This window comes from Triplophysa dalaica, chromosome 1 (assembly GCF_015846415.1).
Source record: "Triplophysa dalaica isolate WHDGS20190420 chromosome 1, ASM1584641v1, whole genome shotgun sequence".
Classification (NCBI taxonomy): domain Eukaryota; kingdom Metazoa; phylum Chordata; class Actinopteri; order Cypriniformes; family Nemacheilidae; genus Triplophysa; species Triplophysa dalaica.
The window spans coordinates 25,994,453-26,018,534 of record NC_079542.1 but is presented as its reverse complement, the minus strand read 5'-3'; the positions used below and the strand labels follow the sequence as shown (position 1 = coordinate 26,018,534).

General features: G+C 40.4%; 1 protein-coding gene across 3 annotated transcripts in view; it reads left to right on the top strand.

The window, feature by feature from the left end:
- The window catches only part of dnah2 (dynein, axonemal, heavy chain 2), a 164,274-nt gene that overhangs the window by 23,749 nt on the left and 116,443 nt on the right, over positions 1-24,082 (top strand). For all 3 annotated transcript variants that reach the window (XM_056746055.1, XM_056746045.1, XM_056746036.1), the window contains 2 exons: positions 19,053-19,140; positions 19,652-19,854. In XM_056746055.1, the coding sequence (XP_056602033.1) occupies positions 19,053-19,140; positions 19,652-19,854 (291 nt within the window). The remainder of the gene's footprint in view (positions 1-19,052; positions 19,141-19,651; positions 19,855-24,082) is intronic.

Genomic DNA, 24,082 nt, shown 5'->3' with positions numbered 1-24,082 from the left:
CAACCTTACCGCTAGATGGCGCTAAATTTCATACACTGGAGATTTAAGGCTAAATGTATATTGCATCAACCCTACGCTATATTGCTTCAACCCTACGCTATATTGTGTCAACCCTACGCTATATTGCTTCAACCCTACGCTATATTGTGTCAACCCTACGCTATATAAACAAAATTACATTGAATAGAACTGATAATAATTGCAAATACTGTCAATGCTGATGTTGCTATTACCTGTCTTTTAGTACTGTTAATGTGGTTATCTGCATTACTCCCACTAATACAAGCATTACCCATATTATTATATGATTGCTAACTTTAGCCCTGCATTTTACTAAAGTTACAGCCTAACCATTACTTCCACCGTTACTTCCAATAGTCAAGAGTAGCACAGCAACTGCTACTGTTGACACCTCACTTGTTACCTGCACCTCGATTTCTACTTCACTTCAGCTTCTGTGTCATCTGCAGCTGAATGTTTCCACTCTCCTCTAGTGCTCTTCTCTCTGAGTCAGCTGGATACAGTCAGCGTTTAAGCCCCCGGTCTTCCTTTCTATACAGGAGCTAATACAGAACACACTTTAAGCCTGTGTATTATATAACGGCCGCCCTGCTCTCTGTCTCTCGAATGTATGGCACTTCTTCTCTCTTTCATTTCCACCATCACTAGCTCCACTTAACCCACCCAGCCATCTCAGGCTCTCCACGCAATAGTAGGTCTCTCTCTTTCGCAATGGAAATGATACCGCCATGCTAAATGAGAGTGCCAATACCGTGCAGTGATTGTGGCCCTCCTGCCAAAAAGAACGGCATTTTACGGTGCGATGACAGAGTTTCTTCTTCAAAGTGATGGCAACTTACTGGCAAATGACAGGCTGAGCATGGCGGAACCTATTTAAGACGAGCTCCCTGAGTCGCCTCCTGGAGTTTTACATTGCTCTTAGGTTAAGGTGGGGTTTCATCTCTTGATTTGATGAAACTTTGCAATAGTGTTTCATCATGTCGCAGCAGAATTCACTGTCTGTTTCACACTATTTCGCCCTTTACTATGATGTAGCTCATAACGCTGTGGTTTTGAAAGATGTTAACAGTGTTGCGGTCTGTGTAGTTAAAAAGTTAAAGTAGTTCAGATTCAGTGGGAGGGATATTCTGTTCTGCAGTTGAAAAATATTTTTCAAGTTAAGCAACCTTTTCTTTACTATAGGATACAGCTATTACATTTTTCTCAGTGATGTTTCGTTGAAAGTAATGTGCGGTCAACCAAACACAACATTTACATTTATTTATTTGGCAGACGCTTTTATCCAAAGTGACTTACAAGTAGGAGAGCAAAAAAACATTTTTTCAACAAGCTAAACTGTACCGTTAGTTTACAGGGCCATGCTAGAAGGATTAAAGTTGGAGTAAGGAAAGAATGAAGAACAACATTTTTTGTTTTTACAGTCCGACAGTTATTGGTTAATAACTCCATATTCTCTCAGTGAGTTACACCTCAAGATTCCATATATTTACTCCAACCCTGCAGGTTTAGGGATTTTAGCACCTTTCAGTTTAGACATAAGATTGAGTTTGTTCAGCGCTATGGACCTACTGGTTTCTGTTTATGACAGAAGGCTTTATTTGTTGTGACAGAGCTTGAGGGTTTGCTTTGCCTCACAGATGCTGAAATCCTTTCCTTAAGTTGCTGATTCAATGCTTTAAAATTGCACCTGAGACCTAAACAGTATAAAGAACATACTGTTCCATTTCCCTTGCTATTGTTCTTCTGGTACTAAACTGTTCGCTAGCTCTTTCCATTTTCATGCTTTATTGCAAATGTGTTTTACATTGCAGATTTGCTAAAGAAACTGTGTCTGAAGTGGCTTTTATTATGTTAGGATGCATTTATACTATATATCAGTCAAAGGTTTAAGGTCACTTGACTTGAATGGTTCTCAATATCTTAAAAATCCTTGTATACCGGAATGTTCAAATTATTTTGTAGACAAAAAAAGCATATTTATTAAAAGCATAAGACTTTTTTTTATTAAAAGAATAATGAAGAAAATACACCCAATATCTGCCCATAGATGAGAACCCATTCAATTCTGTTTGAAAGCATTTTAAATAACATTTTAAAAACATTTAAACATTTCAAGTGTTTGATAAAATACCAAGGGGACATTTTTACAAATTATAATTAAAGGGTGTCTAGTTTAACGGTCCAGTGTATGAAATTTTGGGGCATCAGGTGGTTGTATGTTCTAATTGCAACTAACGTCTCACTCCACCGTGTGCACACTTCCCTTTTGTAGCAACAAAATATTAATAATGAATAGGGATGAACAATAAATTAAGGGTCATATCGGTGTCGGCCAATAAAATTAAAAATCACCATTTATAATATAATGACAATAAAAATTCAGGCTGATATATTGTAGCCGATAAATCATAAATAATTTCCTCTGGTTTAAGTTCTTCAGCTGCACGCTACTCACAGTTAAAATACATTACAGTACTATCTTTCTGTCATGATCATTCACTTACTGCTTTAAGCAAAACATTGCTGGTGTAGGTACAGTATTTATCATATTGTTTGAATCAGATTGCTGTCAGAATGCTTTCTGTCTTGAGACCTGTTAGACATGAGCTATTAAAAAATGTATTGAATAAAAAATATACCAGAAAAGTTTGAAGTTTAAAGAATCGTTATCTAGTGTGGAGTAGGCTTGGTACATGATTTTCAGGGGGAAAAAGAGAAGGAATGGTTGTTTTCTGTAGTAAATGTTTTAAAATAAAAGCAGTTTTCCACTTTTTGCCTTGTGTTTCATCCATCCATCCATCCATTTTCTACCGCTTATCCGAACTACCTCGGGTCACGGGGAGCCTGCGCCTATCTCAGGAGTCATCGGGCATCAAGGCAGGATACACCCTGGATGGAGTGCCAACCCATCGCAGGGCCCTTGTGTTTCAGTCTTAGGAAATTTTATATTATATTTAGATACTGTATATCTAGTGTTACAGAATTATCGGTTATCGTTATTGGGCAAAATTTACATATCGGTATATCCCTAATAAAGAATGAATAAGGCACCCGAAGCCTAATAATTACACCAGTTTGCAAACTGTTTCATTGTTTTTTAACTTTCATTACTTTAAGTAGTTAGTATACACACGCCTCACAAGATGTTAACAATGTTGGGGTATTGAAGTTGAAAGTAACAGATTCAGTGGGAGGGAAATTCTGTTCTGCTGTTGAAAATATTTTTTCAAGTTAAGCCACACCACACGTCCTCTACATTTCCTGTACTATACGATACAGCTATTCAATTTCTCTCAGCAAGGGGCTCTAGAGATGTTTCATTGAAAGTAATGTGCGGTCAACCAAACACAACTCAATATTCTCTCAGTGGGTTACACCTCAAGATTTCATACATTTAACCCAACCCTGCTGCAGGTTTGGGGATTTTAGCACCTTTCAGTTTAGACATAAGATTGAGTTTGTTCAGCGCTATGGACCTACTGGTTTCTGTTTATGACAGAAGGCTTTATTTGTTGTGGCAGAGCTTGAGGGTTTGCTTTGCCTCACAGATGCTGAAATCCTTTCCTAAAGTTGCTGATTCAATGCTTAAAAACTGCACCTGAGACCTAAACAGTATAAAGAACAAACTGTTCCATTTCCATTTCAATTGCTATTGTTCTTCAATAACTGTTCGCTAGCTCTTTCCATTTTCATTCTTTATCGCAAATGTGTTTTACATTCCAGATTTGAGACCTGTTAGGCTGCGTTTATATTTGGCATTAACATACGACCTGTATCTGGATGTTGTCCACTGGAGCGGATGACAAATACAGCGGAAAGTTTAGGCTACTCTTGCTCACGCACATTTTCCCACACGATGGTCATGGATACTTAAAAAAAGTGTATCATTATTTGCAACCTACAGAGGATGTATGTCAAATCACACAAGATGTTTTACTTGACCACTTCAGCTTCATCATCACATAGGCTATTTGTGACTGCCACGAACGGGTTTTACTCACACACACAGTGCCAGTGGTGTTTTTAAACGCATCCTTTGTTTATTTTCATGTCACAGACACGAATAGCAACACTATTCCATCTTGTTTCCAACATATGCAACTTGTGTGTGTGTATTTACTGTAAAGCCTACGGCGTAATATACTCTTAGTTTTCCTGTTGTCTCGAGGGGTGACGAGTGTCTCGTACCGTCCCCGGAAGACAGAAGCGGCAGCCGCGCAGCTTGAAACGGAGCTCTGAATACACTGTATATATCATTTACACACAGAAACAAGATTGTATATTGTTGCTTATAGCTGATGTCAGTAAACATGCTATTTAGGGCGCAGACCAAAGAAACGACGCTCTGTCACTATCAGCATAACCAACAAAAATAGACGAGAACGAAGTGAAACCCGCCACAGCTCAAGTACAAAATCTTGTGTAATTTTGCAAACATCCTCTGCTTATACTTTCACATATAAGATCATGACCTGCAGTCCCAAGCGATCTGGTTGCTGGAGCACCAGGTCCGTGTGTGTACACAATAGATCCCATGAGTGTGCAAAGAAAAGTAGTCACTGTGACGGTTTGGGAAGCACTTGTCAGAGCGGCTGTGATAACCCTAACACCCAGAGAGAGGAAACTCTTTTAGTGAGAAAGCGGGCTGTTCGGACGGGGCAGGGACCTTCCCGGATCGACCAACTAGCGATGGAATGGCTGGGGTCGGGCCTAATGCTGTTCTCAATCTCCCTTGGGTCTTCCAGTGAGGACCGCTTCTGCCTCCGCCATGGCTGCTGATGGGCTGGTGGTCTCCTCTTCAACGTATTAGAGACTTCGACGTCGTAGCAGAGAAAGGAGGCAGCTTGGCCCACAGCAGTGAAGCTCTCGACACCAGAGATGCAGATACATGCTTTGGACGGGAGTTTAGGCCGAGTCCCCCGAAACCGCCCCCAGGAGAACAGTGGGACATGCCACGCTGGAAAATTTTGCTCTTTTAGAAAAAAAACTTCCGAGACACCCAAGGGAAGTCACTGCAGGAAGGAACAGTCCGCTACAACACGTTATAAGAATCTGGCAGAAGTGTAGTAGAAAACGTTCTGAAGTCGATCATGAATCGAAGGATCTGAAGAACAAGAGGTGAGAGTCCGGGATGCAAATTTCATTCGCCAATTTCATTGGCCTTTTCTAAGTCTAGTCGAAGTTGATATAGGTTCCCAATACGAACCCCATCTATCGGTTCGACACAACGTTGAGAGACCGACAGAAATGGAACTATAGAGATCTGATCAGATATACAGATATGGAAGCCACTTGATGTTGACAAGTGTAAACGTGCTGTGTCCTGATTGTCTGAAGATCCAAACTGCTTGTTCGGATCACCGAGATCACATGTTAATGCCAAATATAAACGCACCCTTAGAAATACGGTATTAAAAAAAATCGGAGTTCTGGAAGAACATCTATAATTTGTTTATTGTAATAAAAAATATACCAGAAAAGTTTGAAGGTTAAAGAATTGTCAACTACTGTAAAGTAGGCTTGGTACATGATTTTCAGGGGGAAAAAAGAGAAGGAATGGTTGTTTTCTGTAGTGAATGTTTTCAAATAAAAGCAGTTGTCCACTTTTTTCCTTTTGTTTCAGTCTTAGGATATTTTATATTATTATTTAGATACTGTATATCGGCCAATATATCGGCTTCCACTGTCAAAAAATTATCGGTTATCGGACAAATTTACATATCGGTGCATCCCTAATAAAGAATGAGTAAGGCACCCTAAGCCTTAAAAATTGCAAAACTACTTAGAAGTATAAAAATCGACCAGTTTGCAAACTGTATCATTGTTTTTAACTTTCGTTAATTTTAATAGTTAGTCTTAACCTCACGCCCACGACCGTTGTCTAAATGTCTGATGAATACGTTCCACTTAAATGGAAACACTTGAGCAGATTCAAAGTCGTCCTCTGATTGGTTGAATTCTTGGATTTCCGGGAGCTGTCATTTTGCATTCTTGAATGATCTGCCTGAAAACCAGAATATCGAAAATATAAGCTCTCGTGTTTACATTGTTTAAACTAAGAATTCACGACAATCGACTAAGCCCTGAATACTACCACGTATGCTTTCTTGTAGCTCAGTGGTAAGAGCATTGGGTTAACAACGCAAGGTTGAGGGTTTGATCCCAGGGGATTGCACAAGCCTAAGTATAAATGTATAGGTTAATGCAATATAAGTCGCTTTGGATGAAATGCGTCTGCCAAATGCATAAATGTAAATGTATGCAAGCTTCACAGCATTAACTCATTAAATGTGTTGTTGTTAACTTTTGAAACGTTCATGAATGCACACTGGCCTGTTACTGTTAGGACGTTTCCACACTCCTTAATATGATGTTGCTCAAAACGAAATGAAATGATTGGTTACTTGATCTTTCATTCATACGGCTTCTTGGGCAGTCGTTGGCCATTTAAAGTGGCAATGGTTCCCGGATATATATTATGAAGGTCAGGCCACACAATACTAGGTTAAGGGTGCTCAAAAATTGCAGCTGAGACTCAGACAGAATAAAAATCAAACTGTTCCAACTCCCTTACCAATATTCTCCTGGTACTAACCTTGCTCTTACCATTTTCTTGCTTATTTGCAGATATGAGTAGAGTACCTGTACCTCTTCGTCCTACTGAAAGTATGAGTAAAAAATAGCTCTCAGGTACTCAAGAGTACAGTGAGGAGTGACTATTTGATTGTGAATGTTAATCTGTACAATTTATAAATGTAGCTTACATCAGTATCATTTATTTATTCAACACAAGACAGCTTGACATTACAACTTGAATACTTTTACTCTGTAAATATCTAAATTACAATAGAGTTCTTGATTATGTGGACACATGAATATCTATGTCAAATTGATTTGGTGTTTTTAATGTTTTGATGAGTTTACAATTACTCTTAAATGTGGGATAAAATATTAATAAAGAATAAGGCACCCTAAACTTTAAAAAATGTTGCAAAATCTAGTTGCTAGATAATCATTACAGCGGTTTACAACACAGGGTTTTCCATTAGGTGATGCCACTGGCACAGAAATTCAGGTTTACTATTTTCCTCCCGTATGAAGTACTGCCAAAAATCTTAAATAAACCTCAACACAATCAGCCTTAACAAAAGATTAAGAATAAACAAAAATCCTGACCCATCCCTATAGTTTGCACAGACCTCTTAATGAGTCTCAAAGCATGTGTTTTGACATGACAGGAGACAATATATTCTGCTCAAATCCAGTGAAAAGTGATTGATGTGATTCTCCACAGAAAACACAATGCACACTGATTGGCACAAGAACACCAAAGTTTAAAACTGCTTTGATCTGGTTTTCCATTGAAGACATCTTAGCCCGGAACTGTGACGATGCCAGCAAACAACAAATACATGAGCATACGTGCAGTTGTATTAATAGAGACGTTTGTCAAAAACAGTGCAGTGGAGTATGTTAGTTGGGATGGTGGTATAAAGAGAAAGAAAAGCTCTGTTTCACAAATGACATTTTTTTCCACTCTTTGAATGATTGAACGAGGAGTTTGCTGAACAGAAGAGTGAATGCAGAAGAGCATGCTAGTTTTGTTATTATTACGAGGCGTTTGTTGTCGCAATGGCCTCCCAGCTGCAGCAATAACAGCCTCCGCTCCTGCGGCCGGGCCGGTGGCGGCACTTGAAGTGAATCGATTGCCGCACTCAGTAAATTCAATACAGAGCTGCAACTAAAAACTTAAGGCACGGCAGGCCTCTGAGGTAGGATTTGATTGTCGCTGCTTTACGATGTATTGACTGTGGGAGTGAATGGCCTGTGTAAAGCAGACAGCGTTATAAATGGGTAATATTAAAGCGAGATCCAGATGCTTGAGATTTGGTGTTAAGCAAAGCAAGACCCCTTTCTATTTTCATTGCAAAGAGGAAGACCATTACTCACACATGTATACACTATCCATATATAAGTCCTTCAGAGTTCAGTTGTGGGGCATTGTCTGAAATGCTGAGGTATAAGTAGCACAAGAGATTTTGTAAGTGTTTTTGTTATAAACACATTTTAAGCTCTAGAATGCTTTGCATGTCTGTGCTATTGGAAGTAAATGGGCATCGTTCTCTGTTAGCATCATTCTGTTGTTTTCTGCACAGAGAGGGAGAGCAGAAAATCGGTGGTGGTACCGAACCAATTCTGTGTGTGCCTCAGCTCAATGTCAAATACTTTGAAAGAAATGATTGATCAAAGCTAGCCGTCAACGTTATCAGTCTAGACGGCCGTGAATCAAAAGGTCACCTGTGTTTTTCTTCAGAGCTGTTTTACAGGGATCTTGTGTATAAGCAGAGATCACTTAAGTTGGTTTTAAGCTCATGGCATATGTATGTGTTTATATGTGTGTGTGTGTTTTGACACATGATTAATGTGGTGCCGCACGCCCTGCCTGTTCTCCTCTGTGCTCCCGGTGGCCTTCACATATTTTCTTATTTTCTCACGTTATCTTTCTATCTCATGTTTCTCCCAAAGTCACGTTTTCTTCACTTCTTTCTTTACATTCTCTCATGTTTGAAAGAGAAATAGTTAAAGAAATCTCTTGGATATTTCAATTGTTTCTCATCGACAGTAATGAGATAATATGAAAAGCAAATTAAGATTTTACTGCAGTTTAACTTTGTGATGATTGGAGAATATGTGATTAAGAGAATAAACTGTTGGCAGTATCAGACGCATGCGCCTGACCCAGTTAACTTCTGGTTTGTGTTAAACTTATTTTATATTTAATTTATATTGATATTAATTTATATGAATATTTTATTGTATATTTACCGTGTTAAATTAAATGAAAACCACTCAGCAGTTGTTGATTATTTGTGGATGTTCGCCAAAAATTCAGTTTGAGGCACATCATGTTTGTTTTTATTTGTTGCTACTTAAACCGTCTGTAGAATTTCAGACAATTGTGTTATATTATAAAATAGTCTGCGATTTCATTAATAGCAAAAATTTCTCATTCAATTCTTTCTAAGTCAAATAATTTGAGCTTTGCTGTTTATACTGTAGCTCTTTCATTTGAGTATATGTGATGATTGTGATCAATTGTCCCATTTGTTAACAAAAGAAGATTTTTGTAATGCTCTTTCCTTAATTTTTTTTTAACACTCTCTACTTCAGCAGATATTGTCTAACATTGTTTGAGCTTTACAACTTGTAATAGCACTTCCTGAAGTATTGCTTCCCTTTATTTGATCGATTGCTTTATTGTTTTCCTCACTCTTGTAGATCGCTTTGGATAAAAGCAACTGCTTAATGCCTAGGACGAATGACAAAAAGATCTTAGACTCGTGAATAAATGTATTGTCCTTCTGAGTATAATGACAATAAAGACCCTACATTTGTGTTATTTTTTTCTCCTAGAAATTTGGGAGAATTGTCTCTAACCGAGATAATTCTAATGTAAAACATAGCTGAGAACTCAATTTGATTTTTGACATTCATGAGAACAGCAAAAAAATCCTTAGGGTTCCACCTTATATAGCGCTCCTTGCCTCTTTTTCTTTTTTCTCCTTAGGTTTATTAAATTACAGAGTCAATCATGTTAGATTTTCCAGACAATGCCTTTAAAGGTTGCTCAGTACGGAGCGGCGAATGCAAAGCGCTGTGTCTCTGTATGAATCGTAACCCTCACGGTCGGCCCAGATGCTCTTCTGTATATTGATTGATTGAGCTTGAATCCTTTCAGGCACAAATGACCTCATAAAATATCTCCCATGGCTGGAATCATTGCCATGGTACCAACAGTGCCACCAACTGCTCAGGGAGTCATGTTTTGAAAGTAAAGTATGCAGATAATGTTTGTGTGTGTCGCTTTAAACAAACAGAACACAAAAACGATCTATTGCTGTATCAGTTAATGACTCTTCTGGCACTTTTGTGTTGAAACTAAAAATAGCGTCAGGTCTGTGTTGCTCAGTGTTTCCTCTACTGGCATTCAGATTCACTGCTGCTTAATCTTCTTTTAATATAAAAAACGTCAAAGAACTAAATTGTGTAATAAGAGCCAATTATGTTTATGTTTAATAGTTCACCCAAAAAATGCTGTCAACATTTACTTACCCTTAAGTTTTTGTTAAGCTGTATACAATTATTTGTTCTGTTGAACACAAAGAAAGATATTTTGAAGGATTTGGGAAACTAAACTGTTCTAGGGCACCATGGACTGCCATAGTAGTTTTTCCCGAATTTAGAAGTAATAGTGCCCCAGAACTGTTTGGATACAAACATTCTTCTAAATATCTGTTTTTGTGTTCTGCGGAACATCATAATTTAGACCATTTTGGAACAGCTACGGGGTGATTAAATTATGACAGAATTTTTATTTTTCGGGTGAACTATCCCTTAAAAAGATATAAAATTTTACAAACATGTTGTTAGTTGGTCTGGGTATTTAAGGGAAGCTGGCAAAGGTTCTGGGGAATTCTTACTATGATGATTCTTAGTATAAGAATTATGTTGTATCCCATTACATCCTTGTTACCGCAAATCCCCGCTCAGGTTAGTAACGGACTAGAGTCCTGTCTAGGTGGCAAAGCCACACCAGCTGAGAATTTTAGAGATCCGACTAACAACTTGGCATTAGTTTAAGTGTTCCTAGATCTTAGAGGCTGTTAATGTGTGAGGTGAGAGACAGACGACCCAAGTGCAGACAGGGAGGTAAGGGGTTTTAACAAGACTTTAATAAATAATAAAATACAAACTCCCACGAGGGGGTAACATAACAAAACATGGAACTAGAACAAGGACTAACTAGACTAGACTAAACTAAACTAATAACAACACTTGACATTAAACTACAAGAAACTAGACTAACTTAACATCAGGGACCCAGAACTCACCCACATGGCACACGAAAGAGACAAACAATGAACCAGCACAAGACAAGAGACACAAGGTCAATATAAAGGGAACCAAATCAAGAGGGGACAGATGCAGGGGATGAACTAATTAACACTAACTTGGAAACAGGAGGGCAGGAACAATGACAAGACCGGAGAGAGAGTATGGCAACCAATAGGTGCCAAAATAGTCTCTCTCCAACATAAAACAAGGGAATCCTATCTGATTCCCCATCAAAACCAAGAATTACCTGACATGGTGAGGCGGAATCATGACAGTAAAACACGTGGTGTTTTTTAAAATGTGCTTTATAAATAAACTTTGACTTCCATGACAGTTGTGTACTGGACCATTATTACCCCTCATTCATCTTTGAGAGGGGCTATATAAGCCCCACTTTAATTAGCTACCAATTTGGACGGATTTACGCGCTTTCACATGCCAAAACATTCTTATTGCTCGTTTATCTCCGCGGTTAAAGGTCAAAGCTGTCAAACTGACCACAATTCACGGCCATATTAAGTGCTTAGCAGTGAACTGAGCAGTCTGGTACAGCTCTGTTCCTACTGAAATAACACAGGCTAACTGGTGATTAAGGATTAAAAGACGATGTGGAGATGCTGGGTGCTCGAGCTGCTGAGTGGTCCTATAAATGACTCAACTGATCAGTGACACGCGGCTAGCCGTCTTTTAGATGTGTTTTGAAATAAAGCCTGGTCGTGTTTCAATTTAAAATCATCCACTGTGATGCATATGATCTGTGTTTGGATACTGACACGATTCAGTCTCTGTTCCCCTGTCTTTTGGACTTTTAGTTTGTAGTTTTGGTTGTTTGAATTCCTGTTTCTTGTGTAGTCCTGTGTAGTTATTTATTTATTGTTTGTTAATTGTTTTCCCCAGGTGTGTCTAGTTATTTTTGTTTCACCCTTATTAGTTCCCTGTGCATTTAAACCGCAGTGTTTCCTTTGTCTGTTGTCAGTTGTGGTGTTTTGTGAAGTTTCAAGTAGTTCCATGTTTTGGATTATTTTATTTTGTGTCTTGTTGTTTTGGTTAATTGGTTGTTCTGTAAGTAAACTCTACACTGCATGTGGATCCGTTTCCCTGCCTAGCTCCTCTTGGTTTCAGATATCATGAGACTAAAATGTCATTTAGTATTTAGGTATTGGTTAGATTACTATTTACTGTAATAACACCGTTGTACAATTTTTTAAAAGCTTTCTGAAATAAAATGTTATATTTACATGTATAGCTTAAATGCAATGCAAGTCATGCCAAATGTAAATGCATGAAAGTAAATATATTACTTAACGGGATAGTCCACCTTCAAGTTGTTTCAAACCTGTATGAATTTATGTGTTCTGATGAACACAAAGAAACATATTTAGAGGAATGTCAGCAATTGACATTTCTGGGATAGTTAAACAATGGTGCAAAGGTGCCCCAGAACTCTTTGTTTTTCTAAATTCTTCAAAATATCTTATTTTGTGCTTAACAGTCAATGGTGCCCAGAAACATTTATCCAAATATCTTTGCATACATAGAAATTTATACAGATTTGGAACAATTTGAGGATGAGTAATCCATGACAGATTTTCAAGTATCCCTGTAAATGCAGCATTTCACCTCACTGTCCAGCAATAGTCAAGCATTAATGGGCTCTAATAGCAAAGTCACTTCACCACAGACTTAAGAAAAGGTATTTTCACTGTTCACACAAGTACACAGTTTTTCTGCTCACTTTTACTTAACAGAAATGTGTCGCTATAAAATGAAACACTGACAAATTAGAATGCAACCACTGTATATGATTAGATCATCCACAATTCACTTACGTCAAGGGTTGTATATACTGACCCAATATCTTTTTTCATTTTTGTATTCTCAGTGACCTAGAATTAGTAATGTTTGACTATATTTCTTTCCTAAGCAATTTTTTAGAGATGTGGCCTCTTGTAGTTTATGTATTTTGTCATTTTTATGTATTTTGTGCTTTAAAAGGAATAGTTTACCTAAAAACTAAAATTGTTTAATCATTTGATCACCCTGTTGTCAATTTAAACCTGTGTTATTTTCTTTCTTTTGCAAAACACAAAAGAAGATATTCTGAAAAATGTCCGTAACCAAAAACAGTTGATCCAAATTAGGGGTGTGACACTATATCGATATGGCGATGAATAGTCGCCCCACTCCGTGCGATACGAGAATCGATACGCTATGCTCAACAAGACGCTCTAAATGTATTTCCAAGCGTTATCACATCATGAAGGGGGGCATGGTGGCTTAGTGGTTAGCATGTTCGCCTCACACCTCCAGGGTTGGGGGTTCGATTCCCGCTTCCGACTTGTGTGTGTGGAGTTTGCATGTTCTCCCCGTGCCTCGGGGGTTTCCTCCGGGTACTCCGGTTTCCTCCCCTGGTCCAAAGACATGCATGGTAGGTTGATTGGCATCTCTGGAAAAATTGTCCGTAGTGCGTGAGTGAATGAGTGAGTGAGTGTGTGTGTGCCCTGCGATGGGTTGGCACTCCATCCAGGGTGTATCCTGCCTTGATGCCCGATGACTCCTGAGATAGGCTCAGGCTCCCCGTGACCCGAGGTAGTTCGGATAAGCGGTAGAAAATGGAATGGAATGGAATCACATCATGACTCCACTGGGTGGCGCTTAACACGCAAACGATGGAAACGTGAATAAACTAGTCCGAACAAGAGTTTAAGATTGAGTGTAAAATAAAACATGTTTTCATAGTTAGGCAGATATCGTGATGTATCGTCACAGAACCGACGAACAATACACTGATTACCGTGGTACCGTGCCGTTGCAATATTATCGGGTATTGCGGGGCGTGTATCGCAATCTGTATCGTATCGTGAGGTACCCTTTGATTCCCACCCCTAGTCCCAATTGACTTCAATTGTATGTACACAAAACCAATGCAAGTCAATGGGGACCAACAGTTATCTGTTACCAACATTTTTCAAAATATCATCTTTTGTGGAGAGGAGAGAAAGTCACACAGGGTTGAATTGACAAGAGGGCATGTAAAATAATTAAATAATTTTTAAGCTTGTTGAAGTGTCTGGTTCCTTTATGACAGAGAAGAGTTATTATGGTTCTGATTTCCGTTTTCTTTATTTTTTTTAATTAGCTTCTTTTTTTTATTAGACATCATGTTAGTTTTTTTCATTATTTTTTGCTTTTTTGCTTTTGTCAATTATGATCGGAGCACCCCTAAATTATATCAATTACATTTGTCAGTTCCTACACTAGTTTTAATATGTTATTTAAATGTTTATATTTAACACTCTTTAAGTTGCAAAATTAAAATGAAAAAATCATTCCCCGGATTGATTATATATGTTTAAGATAGTTAAGCAAAATTGTAGCAAAAAGAAAATTCTAATGTCAGTTTCCCTAAATGCATTAACATTAAAAGGGTTGAAAATTTGGGATTGCATTTTCATTTACACACAGCGCGTTGAGTGTTGCAAAATTCAATGTGGACTTGTCAATGCATTTCGAGCTGACCACGCCCCCGGTACAACATCATTGCGTGAAGGCGGAGCCCGCATCGCTAGTTAAGTGTGTTGTTTTGAGGTGTTGAAAACACGGACGACTGCAGAGATAATAAAAGCGTTAAATCGCTTGCAAATACACGTTTTCATCATAAACAAGTATTTTTTGTCTTAGTCAATATCTTAACATAATCATTCAGGAACAGTTTTTGTGGAGCAACGTTTCCTTAACTTCAGGAATCGAGGAGGCTTCCTCCTCTCTCTACGCCATGGCCATCCTGCAGGTCCGCCAGGCCAAGGCGTTGAGAGAGTTCTACAAGGGTAAGGCCGACCCGGGTAAAATGCAGGATCTCCGTGCCGCCACTGACAGCGCTCTACGGGTGACCAAGGTGGCGGCATGGGCCCTGGGTCGGACGATGTCCATGGTAGTGGTCCAGGAGAGACACCCCAAGCTGTACCTTGCGCAGATGAGTGACACAGAGAAAGTCCGCTTTCTTGATGCACCCGGCTCGCAGGGTGGGTTGTTGTTAACACCGTCGTGGACTGCACTCAGCGGTTTTTGACGGTGAAGAAGCAGACAGTGGCAATTAGCGGGCAAAAAGGCGGAGCCAACCTTCTCGTCCTGGTGTCTCTCTCAACAAGAAAGATTCAATTCAATTGAATTCATGTTTATTTATATAGCGCTTTTCACAATGTGTATTGTTTCAAAGCAGCTTTACAGGGGCAAACAGGAAAAACAGAAAAGTGAAAACAGCACAGTGCATGGTATTTATACGAGTAAGTTCTTTCTAATAAATAATATCTAATTTCTAATTAAATAAATAAATGAATGAATGCAGTCTCCCGGTGAGCAGGCCAACACTGCCCTGCTGTGGCAAGGAACCCAAACTCCAATGATTGATTAATGGAGAATAAAACCTCGGGAGAAACCAGGCTCAACCGGGAGGGCCAGATCCCCTCTGACGCTGCACTCAAACTGGGGGGTGATTTTAGTTTAGCATTTAATACCAAATATTGTAACTTCAGCATTAATAAGACAAATAGGCTGTCTTTGCTCTTGGTTGGGGATGTAGTGGTCTGAGCTGGGATGGTCCGATGGTCATATTTCTCTTGGCTGGTGGTGGAATTGCCTTAGATGGAGCTGGGATGGTCAGTCAGTCTGCAGCTGTAGCTGGCGTAATCTCAAATTGGGGATGGGCATCTGTCGGTCGTCTGGACATGGTGGAACTTCTTCCTACCTCGGGATGGGTTTCCCAAAGCAGAGGCGGAAAGAGAATAAAGAGAATAATTAGCGTAGCTGCTGTTCATTAACTATGCATTAAGTGAAAGCTTGGCTGAAAAGATGTGTCTTTAATCTAGATTTAAATTGGGAGAGTGTGTCTGACCCTCGAATAGTATCAGGAAGGCTATTCCAGAGTTAAGGTGCTACGTATGAGAAAGCTCGTCCCCCTTTGGTGGATTTTGTTATTCTAGGTGTTGTCAAAAGTCCTAAATTTTGAGATTTTAGAGAGCGTGATGGGTTGTAACGTGATAGAAGCTCAGTTAAGTAATTAGGTGCTAAACCGTTCAGGGCTTTGTAAGTAATTAAAACATCTGTAAAATGTTCCGTCTGATGTATCCTTATGAAATGGTTACCACTCCTGGTAACCCATGATCTTCCCCAGGTGGAACTCCACCTTGCGGTTTACTACTCAGCTCGCACGTTCCATGCGTTCTCCTCCAAGGACGAGACCATACCAAGGTCCACCGTATTCCACCCCACGGGTAGGTGGTGGCCTCTGCAGCGCATCCCTAATTAAGGAAGTTGAGCTTACCCAGTGTAAACCCGAGCCGGACAGCCTCTCGCCATCAGAGAGCTAAGGCCTCAGTCCGTGAAAGGTAACCAGTCAGGGCTGTACCCATCTTTCTCCAAGAAAGCTCTGGAACCCCCGACCACCACACTGGAAGGTTACAGTTTTGCGAAAGCTTAGAGATGAAACGCCCAGACCTGTTACCGTCGCTTCGCTAGAGATTGTGACGCGATACAGTGTTGTGGCATTTTCCATAGGTAACCCCATCTGTCGTTCTCGACACAACGTTGAGAGACCGACAGAAAGGGAACGTCTTGGTTACGTCTGTAACGTCAGTTCCCTGATGGAGGGAACGAGACGTTGTGTCCCTTATGCCACAAACACGTATCGTATTCTGCTGCAGTTACAGACCAAGTAACCAAGACGTTCATTTTCGTTAGGGCAGATCTCCACTTTGGCAGTGTTTATGGATATCTGTGCATAATCTCCACCCTTACACTGTCTCCAGCACAAAAGTAGCACAGTACAGAGGTGTATTTCACGTGGATGTATCGCGTTTGTGATTGTACTGTACAGTTACTGAAAGGTGGTCTCACAAAAAGACCATTTCTGAACGATTGTGTGAAGATATTGCGACAAAAAAGACAATAATCAAAATACTGAACGTGTTCATGATGAAAACGCGTATGAGAAAGTCAAAAAACAGTGACACAAAACAGACTGTTGGTGATCCCCTAACAATCAGATGTCACATTGATTTACGCCTGCCCATGACTGCTCACAGACTCCGCCTTATGAGCGCGGAAAGTTTCACCTTCCGCCAGAGACACGCTGTCAGCCATTTTCAGGCAAGAGCAGATGTAGCCAATAGCCAGCGACAAAGATGTCTAAGAAACAACAATTGTGTGCTATTTTGGATGTAAAATGTAACATAAAAGGAGGCCGGAAGGAGTTCTTTCCGACGAGCTAGTGTTCGTCCCGCTACGACCCCCCGGGGTCGGAGTTATAAATGGTCGAAAGTCCCGATCGGGAAGATGAGGAGTTCGCGTTCGGGATGAATTTACTTTTTTCGTATCGACAAACCATCCTTCCTGTCCGAAAAGACTTAGAGAAACGAGTCAGGACTCGTTGGAAAGGTCACCGACTGGGTATCGAACAACGCTAACGTGAGTCGATGCGATCCCTTGGTCGGGAGCTAGAGCTCAAGGTAGCCATAAAGGTAGAAAAATCTAAGCTTCAGGACCTGGTGGCCCATCAGTATAGCATGGGTTACGCCAAAAAAAAAAGATTCTCAAGAGTGGATCAGTACCAGCTGTTTGTGATCAAGCTTGGAATAAAAATTGTTTTTAAATCGCCTTTCTTTAATAATGTGTTTAGCATGTTAGTGGCTGTTGTTTACATGCTCGTGTCTAAACCTTAGACATGGTCCAAAGACAGGTGTTATGTCGTAACGTTAGTGGTAAAACGCATTGCGCCCATCGGTTCATATGACTTCTGACCGACATAATTTCTGTAAAGCTTATTCATTACAACTAAAGAAAGTTATAGCAATGTCTTTCTCGTTGAGTTCAGGGTTTTCTCATATGTCCTAAGTGCGACAATACTTAGAGCGGATAGAAATAGAGTTTACATTTGTAAGACAGGCAGGTTACGCAGAAATTGCAACTCACAATGTAATATCACCTGGTTGCTGATCTTTACATACCTGTCTGTCATATACAGTACTCTGAATGCATGTTTATGACGATATCCTTGTTTATGTCTGTTAGTAATAAGCATGCACATGATTAATCATCAATGGCCAACATTTCATACAGCAAACGGTCAGCATATGTTGTTCAATCTTTGTCTTTGTCTTTTCCATTTAATTCATATTCATGAACAATGCATTAAGGTGATTTTTATTACAGTTAGTGTATGGTTTGGTTGGGCAAGGCTTCACGGACTAAATTGCGCTTTCCGCCATATTGCTTGTCTTGACATCATCCAAAGCACATGTGTAAGCACACTACCTCATATTTTGCATTGAGAAGGGGAGCAGAAGCTCATTTGGATTTAAAGAGACACACAGAAACGGCGCGTTTTCCATTGCAGCCACAAATGGCCATGTTCAACACATTGTAATGAAAGATATTTGGTGTATTTTGAGCTGAAACTTTACAGAGATATTCTGGGGATACCACTGACCATTTTTACATTGCAGAAAACCCCGGGATTTGCGGCCCTTTAATGAGGCCAATATTTGATTTGATTTTAATTTCAGAAATGTTAAAATTGTTTTAGTTTAGTGTAATAACCTTGTGACAGAGGTGCTGTAATAGATGCATGCATCTGGTCTCTTTCCCTGTGTCTAAATCACTAACTTTACATGCATCACGTTCATTCTCTAATAGAGTCACCGCAAAGGCTTGCACTCTTTCTCTTTGAATATTTCTCTCACGCTCCCTCTCTTTTCCCCTCCCTGTGACCCTGACTTCCTCTCTGGCCACTAAGGGTGTTTGTCTGTGAGCGGCAGTGAGGATTACCTTTCCATCAGTAGAAGAATGAGGTGTGAAAAGCAATCTGAGGAACGGCAGGCCGACTGATATGGAACTTTGGCGGATGCAATTATGCCTATGACAGATCATTTCTGACCTGATCCGGGTGGCAGCCAGACACCGTCATTGTTTTGTTTTGCTTGTGTGTCGTGTGAAATGTGAAAACCTTTAGCAAGGAAGTGGTGACACAGCAGACATCCCCATTTTTCTCTCCTGTCTGTACTGTTCTGCTCTTTAGGAATCAAACAGAGAATGAGAAAAACTGTTCTATTTTTAATCTTCATGTTTCTTTCTCGGGTTAGATATTCTTCTCAAGGCTGGTCCCTCAACGAGACCAGCATATTTGCTCTGGTGGAGGCCTTTGTGCAGAGATGTAAAGATCTAATTGAGGTGAGCAAAAATAATGTACAGCATTAAAAGTACACTCACCTTTCCAGTGACTTACACTAGTGTTTCTCTTCTAATGTTTTTAGAATCAACATCTTGGTAACACTTTACATTAAGATACCCTTTATGAAGCATTTATAAATGTGCTCATTAATGATTAATAAGTCATTTACAAATCCATTATAAAGCAGTTATAACTGCATGAGCTAAAGGGTGATTCTAATGAAATACCTGCCAAATAGTGGGCAGGTATAAGAAAAACAACATAACACCCTACAGTGTCAAGTCTAAAAGCCTATATTGCAAACAACATCAAGATAATAATGAATCTGCTTTCGAGTCAAATAAATAATGAATTTCTTTTGAATCCCTATTTTTATTCATGCAGTCATAACTGTTTCATAATGCATTTGTTAATTACTTACTTATCATTAATGAACACATTTATAAATGCTTTGTAAAGTGTTACCAAAATCTTTTAGTGCCCTGTTCATGTTTTATTTTAATTTCTCAGGTGTGCGAGTGTCAGCAGCAGTTTGCTCGTCGTGAGGAGGGCGAGCAGTTGCAGTTGCCGTGCTTTGCGGGACGTCAGGGGTTGGAGGTCACTCAGAGCCTGTTGAACATAGAAGCAACCTTTGACAAGAACCTGAAGGCCCTGGGCTCTGTTAAGGACATCCTGAATGTCAGAAACACAGCTTGGCATGATGGCTACAGCAGGTGCAGTGTGTTTATAAAATATCAGGGCACAGAGAGAGGGAGAGAGAGAGAGATAAGGTTCTGTAAAAAAACTGTGTTTGGTTCTGTAAAATCTGGAGTGAACCTGAATAGTGATCTTTCTAGTTTTCTTAAGATATTGGTTCTAGACATCAGACATTTAGAGATTAAATGGAGACCGAATGGAAACTTCTTGTCCTGCTTCTCCTGTGACATCTTACAAAAGTCTCCATTAGAGTTTCAAAAGAAATCTCAACAATGTGAGCAGTTTTTTACCAAGTCTGCAATCAAATGTTGATGATGATTTTATATAAAATCTAAACAAAATTATATTATCATCAAATCGTCCCAAATCCTGATTTTTTGTTACCTATACAATAGCATTCATGTTACAGCCTTATACTTGTGCATTTTAACAATGGTCTCATTTGTTTATTTTTTCTCTTAAAGGGGTCATATGGCAGAAATACGTGTTTTTTGTTTCTTTGGTGTGTTATAAGTGGCCCATGCATCTATTTACATTTACATTTAGCAGACGCTTTTATCCAAAGTGACTTACAAAGAGTTAGGGAGCAACAAGCGATATGTCATACAGGAGCCATAATACATTAGGTGCCAATACAAAGTTACTGGTTTCAACAAAAGCTAGACCACTACCTGTTGAGAGAACTACCTGTTTTTATTTTCTGTCAGGTATTCACAGAAGAGTTGGGTTTTAAGTAGGTTTTTGAATGAGTTGTAAAAAGTTGTAAAGCAGAATGAGCGGATTTACTGTCCTTATGAGAAGGCAATACAAGACGCAGCTGGTTTGCTGAACGCAGGGATCTTGATGGGGTGTAGGAGTGCAGGAGGGTGTGAAAGTAAGCAGGTGCAGATCCAGTGATAGTCCTGTAGGGTTAGGGTTTAGGCAAGCATTAGTGACTTGAATCTGATACGGGCTTCGACCGGTAGCCAGTGGAGAGAGATGAAAAGGGGTGTCACATGAGCCCTTTTGGGCTGTTGGAAGACGAGGCATACTGCTGCGTTCTGAACCAGCTGGAGCGGTTTGATAGCCTTTGCAGGAAGACCAGCAAGGAGAGCATTCCAGTAGTCCAACCTTGAGATTACCAGGGCTTGGACAAGGAGTTTTGCCGCATGGTCAGTGAGATAGGGTCTCACCTTTCTAATGTTGAATAAGGTGTATCGACATGACCGTGTTGTCTTTGGAATGTGATCATTGAAGGACAGCTGTTCATCAAAAATGACTCTGAGGTTCCTGGCTGTTTTGGAAGGAGTGATTGTGGTATTGCCAAGATGGATGTTGAGATCGTGTTGCACCATAAGGTGTGGCGGAAACACAAGTAATTCTGTCTTGGCAGGGTTCAGCTGGAGGTGATGCCCTTTCATCCAAGTTGAGCTGTCCTCGAGGCAAGCTGTAATGCGAGCTGCTACAGTGGCATCGTCTGGGTGAAACGAGATGTAGATCTGGGTGTCGTCAGCATAACAGTGATACGAGAAGCCATGTGCCTCTATGATGGGTCCCAAGGATGTCGTGTAGATGGAAAAAGCAGCGGTCCAAGCGCCGATCCCTGAGGGACCCCAGTGATCAAGTGGTGAGCAGTGGACAGTGAGCCCCTCCATGACAACCTGAAGGATCTGTTGGAGAGGTAGGATTTGAACCAGTAGAAAGGGGAGACAGAGATTCCTAGTGATGACAGGGTCGCTAGCAGTATCTGGTGATTGACAGTGTCAAACGCTGCAGATAAGTCTAGCAAAATCAGGACCGAGGATTTAGAATCCGCCTTGGCAAGCCATAGTGCTTCTGTGACGGATAGCAGTGCAGTCTCAGTGGAGTGGTTCGTTTTCAAGCCAAACTGCTTGTCATCCAGTAGTTTGTTCTGGGAGAGGTAGGAAAAGTGTTTTTGCAATAAATGGGAGGAGAGAGACATGTCTGTAACTGTCGGAAGTAGAGGGGTCCAATGTGGGTTTCTTCAGTGGGGGGGTGACCTGGGCCTGGGCCTGTTTGAATGTGGATGGAACAGTGCCGGTAAGCAGGGAGGTGTTGTTGATGTGTGTGAGTGCAGGTGTGCATGTGCTGGATATGGCCTGAAGGAGATCGGAGGGAATTGGGTTAAGGGGACAGGTGGTGGGGTGGCTGGAGAGAAGTCTGGTTACTTCAGTGTCCATCAGTGGGGTGAAAAAGGAGAGTTCGATGGTTGAAGTGTGGGAGGTATGTACCAAGGTCTGAGGTGCCGAGAATTGATTGCTGATGCATGAAGTTTTCTCAGTATAAAAGCGAAGTCTTCCGCAGTCAAAGATGAAGTGGGAGGGACAGGGGCAAAGAAGAGAGTTAAATGTCTTGAAAAGCTGTCGAGTGTTAGGTGCATTGCTCACCTTGGTGGTATATAAAGACATTTTACCTGTGGTAACACTAGCAGAGAAAGAGGAGAGTAGTGACTGGTAGTCCCCTAGGTCAGCAGGATTCTTGGTCTAGACCATTTACCACAGAGCCACAGGGTGTAGGTGGAATCCAACACGCATAGACACTCACGTGAAAAAGGGGATCGAAGAGATCAAAGGAGCTCAACAGAGCTTAAGGCTAGAGATGACCAACAGTTACAATAACCAAGCAAAGACTGAAAGACACAGAGACTCTTAAATAGGCAACCGCTTTCTCGATTAGCAAAACAAAGTCTGAATGACTTGAATGGGCCACGGATCAAACAGCGATCAACTAGCTCAGTGCGTTTAAGTGCAAACTTATAATGTCAAGCCATAATGAGCGGCTAAAGGCAACTTCACTTCAGTACCAAATCAACAAAAATGCTAACAACTTAGCAATCAGTCAACGAATAATTATATAAACAAGCTCAAACTATCCGTCAACGAATGATTAAATAAACAAGCTCAAATGATCTTTTTTAGCAACAGGCAACAGTCAAGTTCAACAGTTAAAACAAGGTAACAGGGTAAACAGCAGACTCGCATACTACAGCAGACTTTTGATGACTTATTCGCTTCTCCTAAGTTACTAGAGTAAGCGGGCAGTTTAAATGGTCGCTGGAACACGCCTTCTCTAGCAAAACAAAGTCTGAACGACTTGAATGGGCCACGGATCAAACAGCGATAAACTGTATTAGACACGTAAAATTGCAAAAAGGTGACGGAACAAAAGATGCATTCTATCCAAAAGCCAATGCGAGCCCAGACCTGCCTGAAACACCTCGTGTAACCACACGCATGTACATCACTTTGTGGTAGGATTTGACAAAGACCGCCAAAAGGTATACGCAAGTAAGGTTGTAAATCTCATTGTACCGTCGACGGCGCAGCCTGATGTTCCGAATATGGTAAGAGGCGTTACATTTCCGTGCAGTATTCAACCAATCACTACGCACTAGTGAGCTGGCCAATCATAGCACACCTCGCTTTTCAGAGCGATGAGCTTTGTAAAATATCAGCGGGTTTCAGAGAGGCGGAGAAAAGAGGAGATACAAACAAGCACGGTGTGTGGATAATACGATTTAACCTTAAATCGTGTATACACATTACATTACAATAGCAAATTTAATCTATAACAAAAAGTCACATTTATTATATATATATAAATACAATCTTACTATTTAAGATGACAACCGAGAGTATAGTGGAGAAAAATGCGGGGCTTTAAAATAAAATTGGGGTGTCCGATAGCCTGGTGCCGCATCATGCAGCTCAACAGCCTCATTGACTTTAATGGGAGAAATTTAGATTAGCTACGCAGCTCCTTGCCGCACATGTCCGGTATGGACACAGTGTAAGATTGCGTGTGAGTCCGTCTTCCAGCCTGCCTTCAGTCCTCATTTATATTTATGAGTGTTTGTCATTTTACACTGCTTATTGGCCCGATGGGCTTTGGGGATTTCCATACATCCCAAATTAGCATATCTTTATAAATATGCACATATCGACCCACATTCTGGATCACGTAGAATTTTATCCATGAATATTCTGCCTAAAGTGCAATGGGGGAAAGAGAATCAGTGTTCCCAGATTGTCATTCACAACTGTTTGTGACAGCAGGCAGTTTGGCTGCTTATCTGAATATCATCACGACCAGTCAACAGCACTGTGTGTGTGTGTGTGTGTGTGTGTGTGTGTGTGTGTGTGTGAGAAAACCTGGACTATCAGCCTCCAGAGACTGCCAACCCCCCACCACCCTCAGCCCCAGGCAATGCCGGACTTTGGAAAAGTGAGTGAGCGTGCGTCTGAT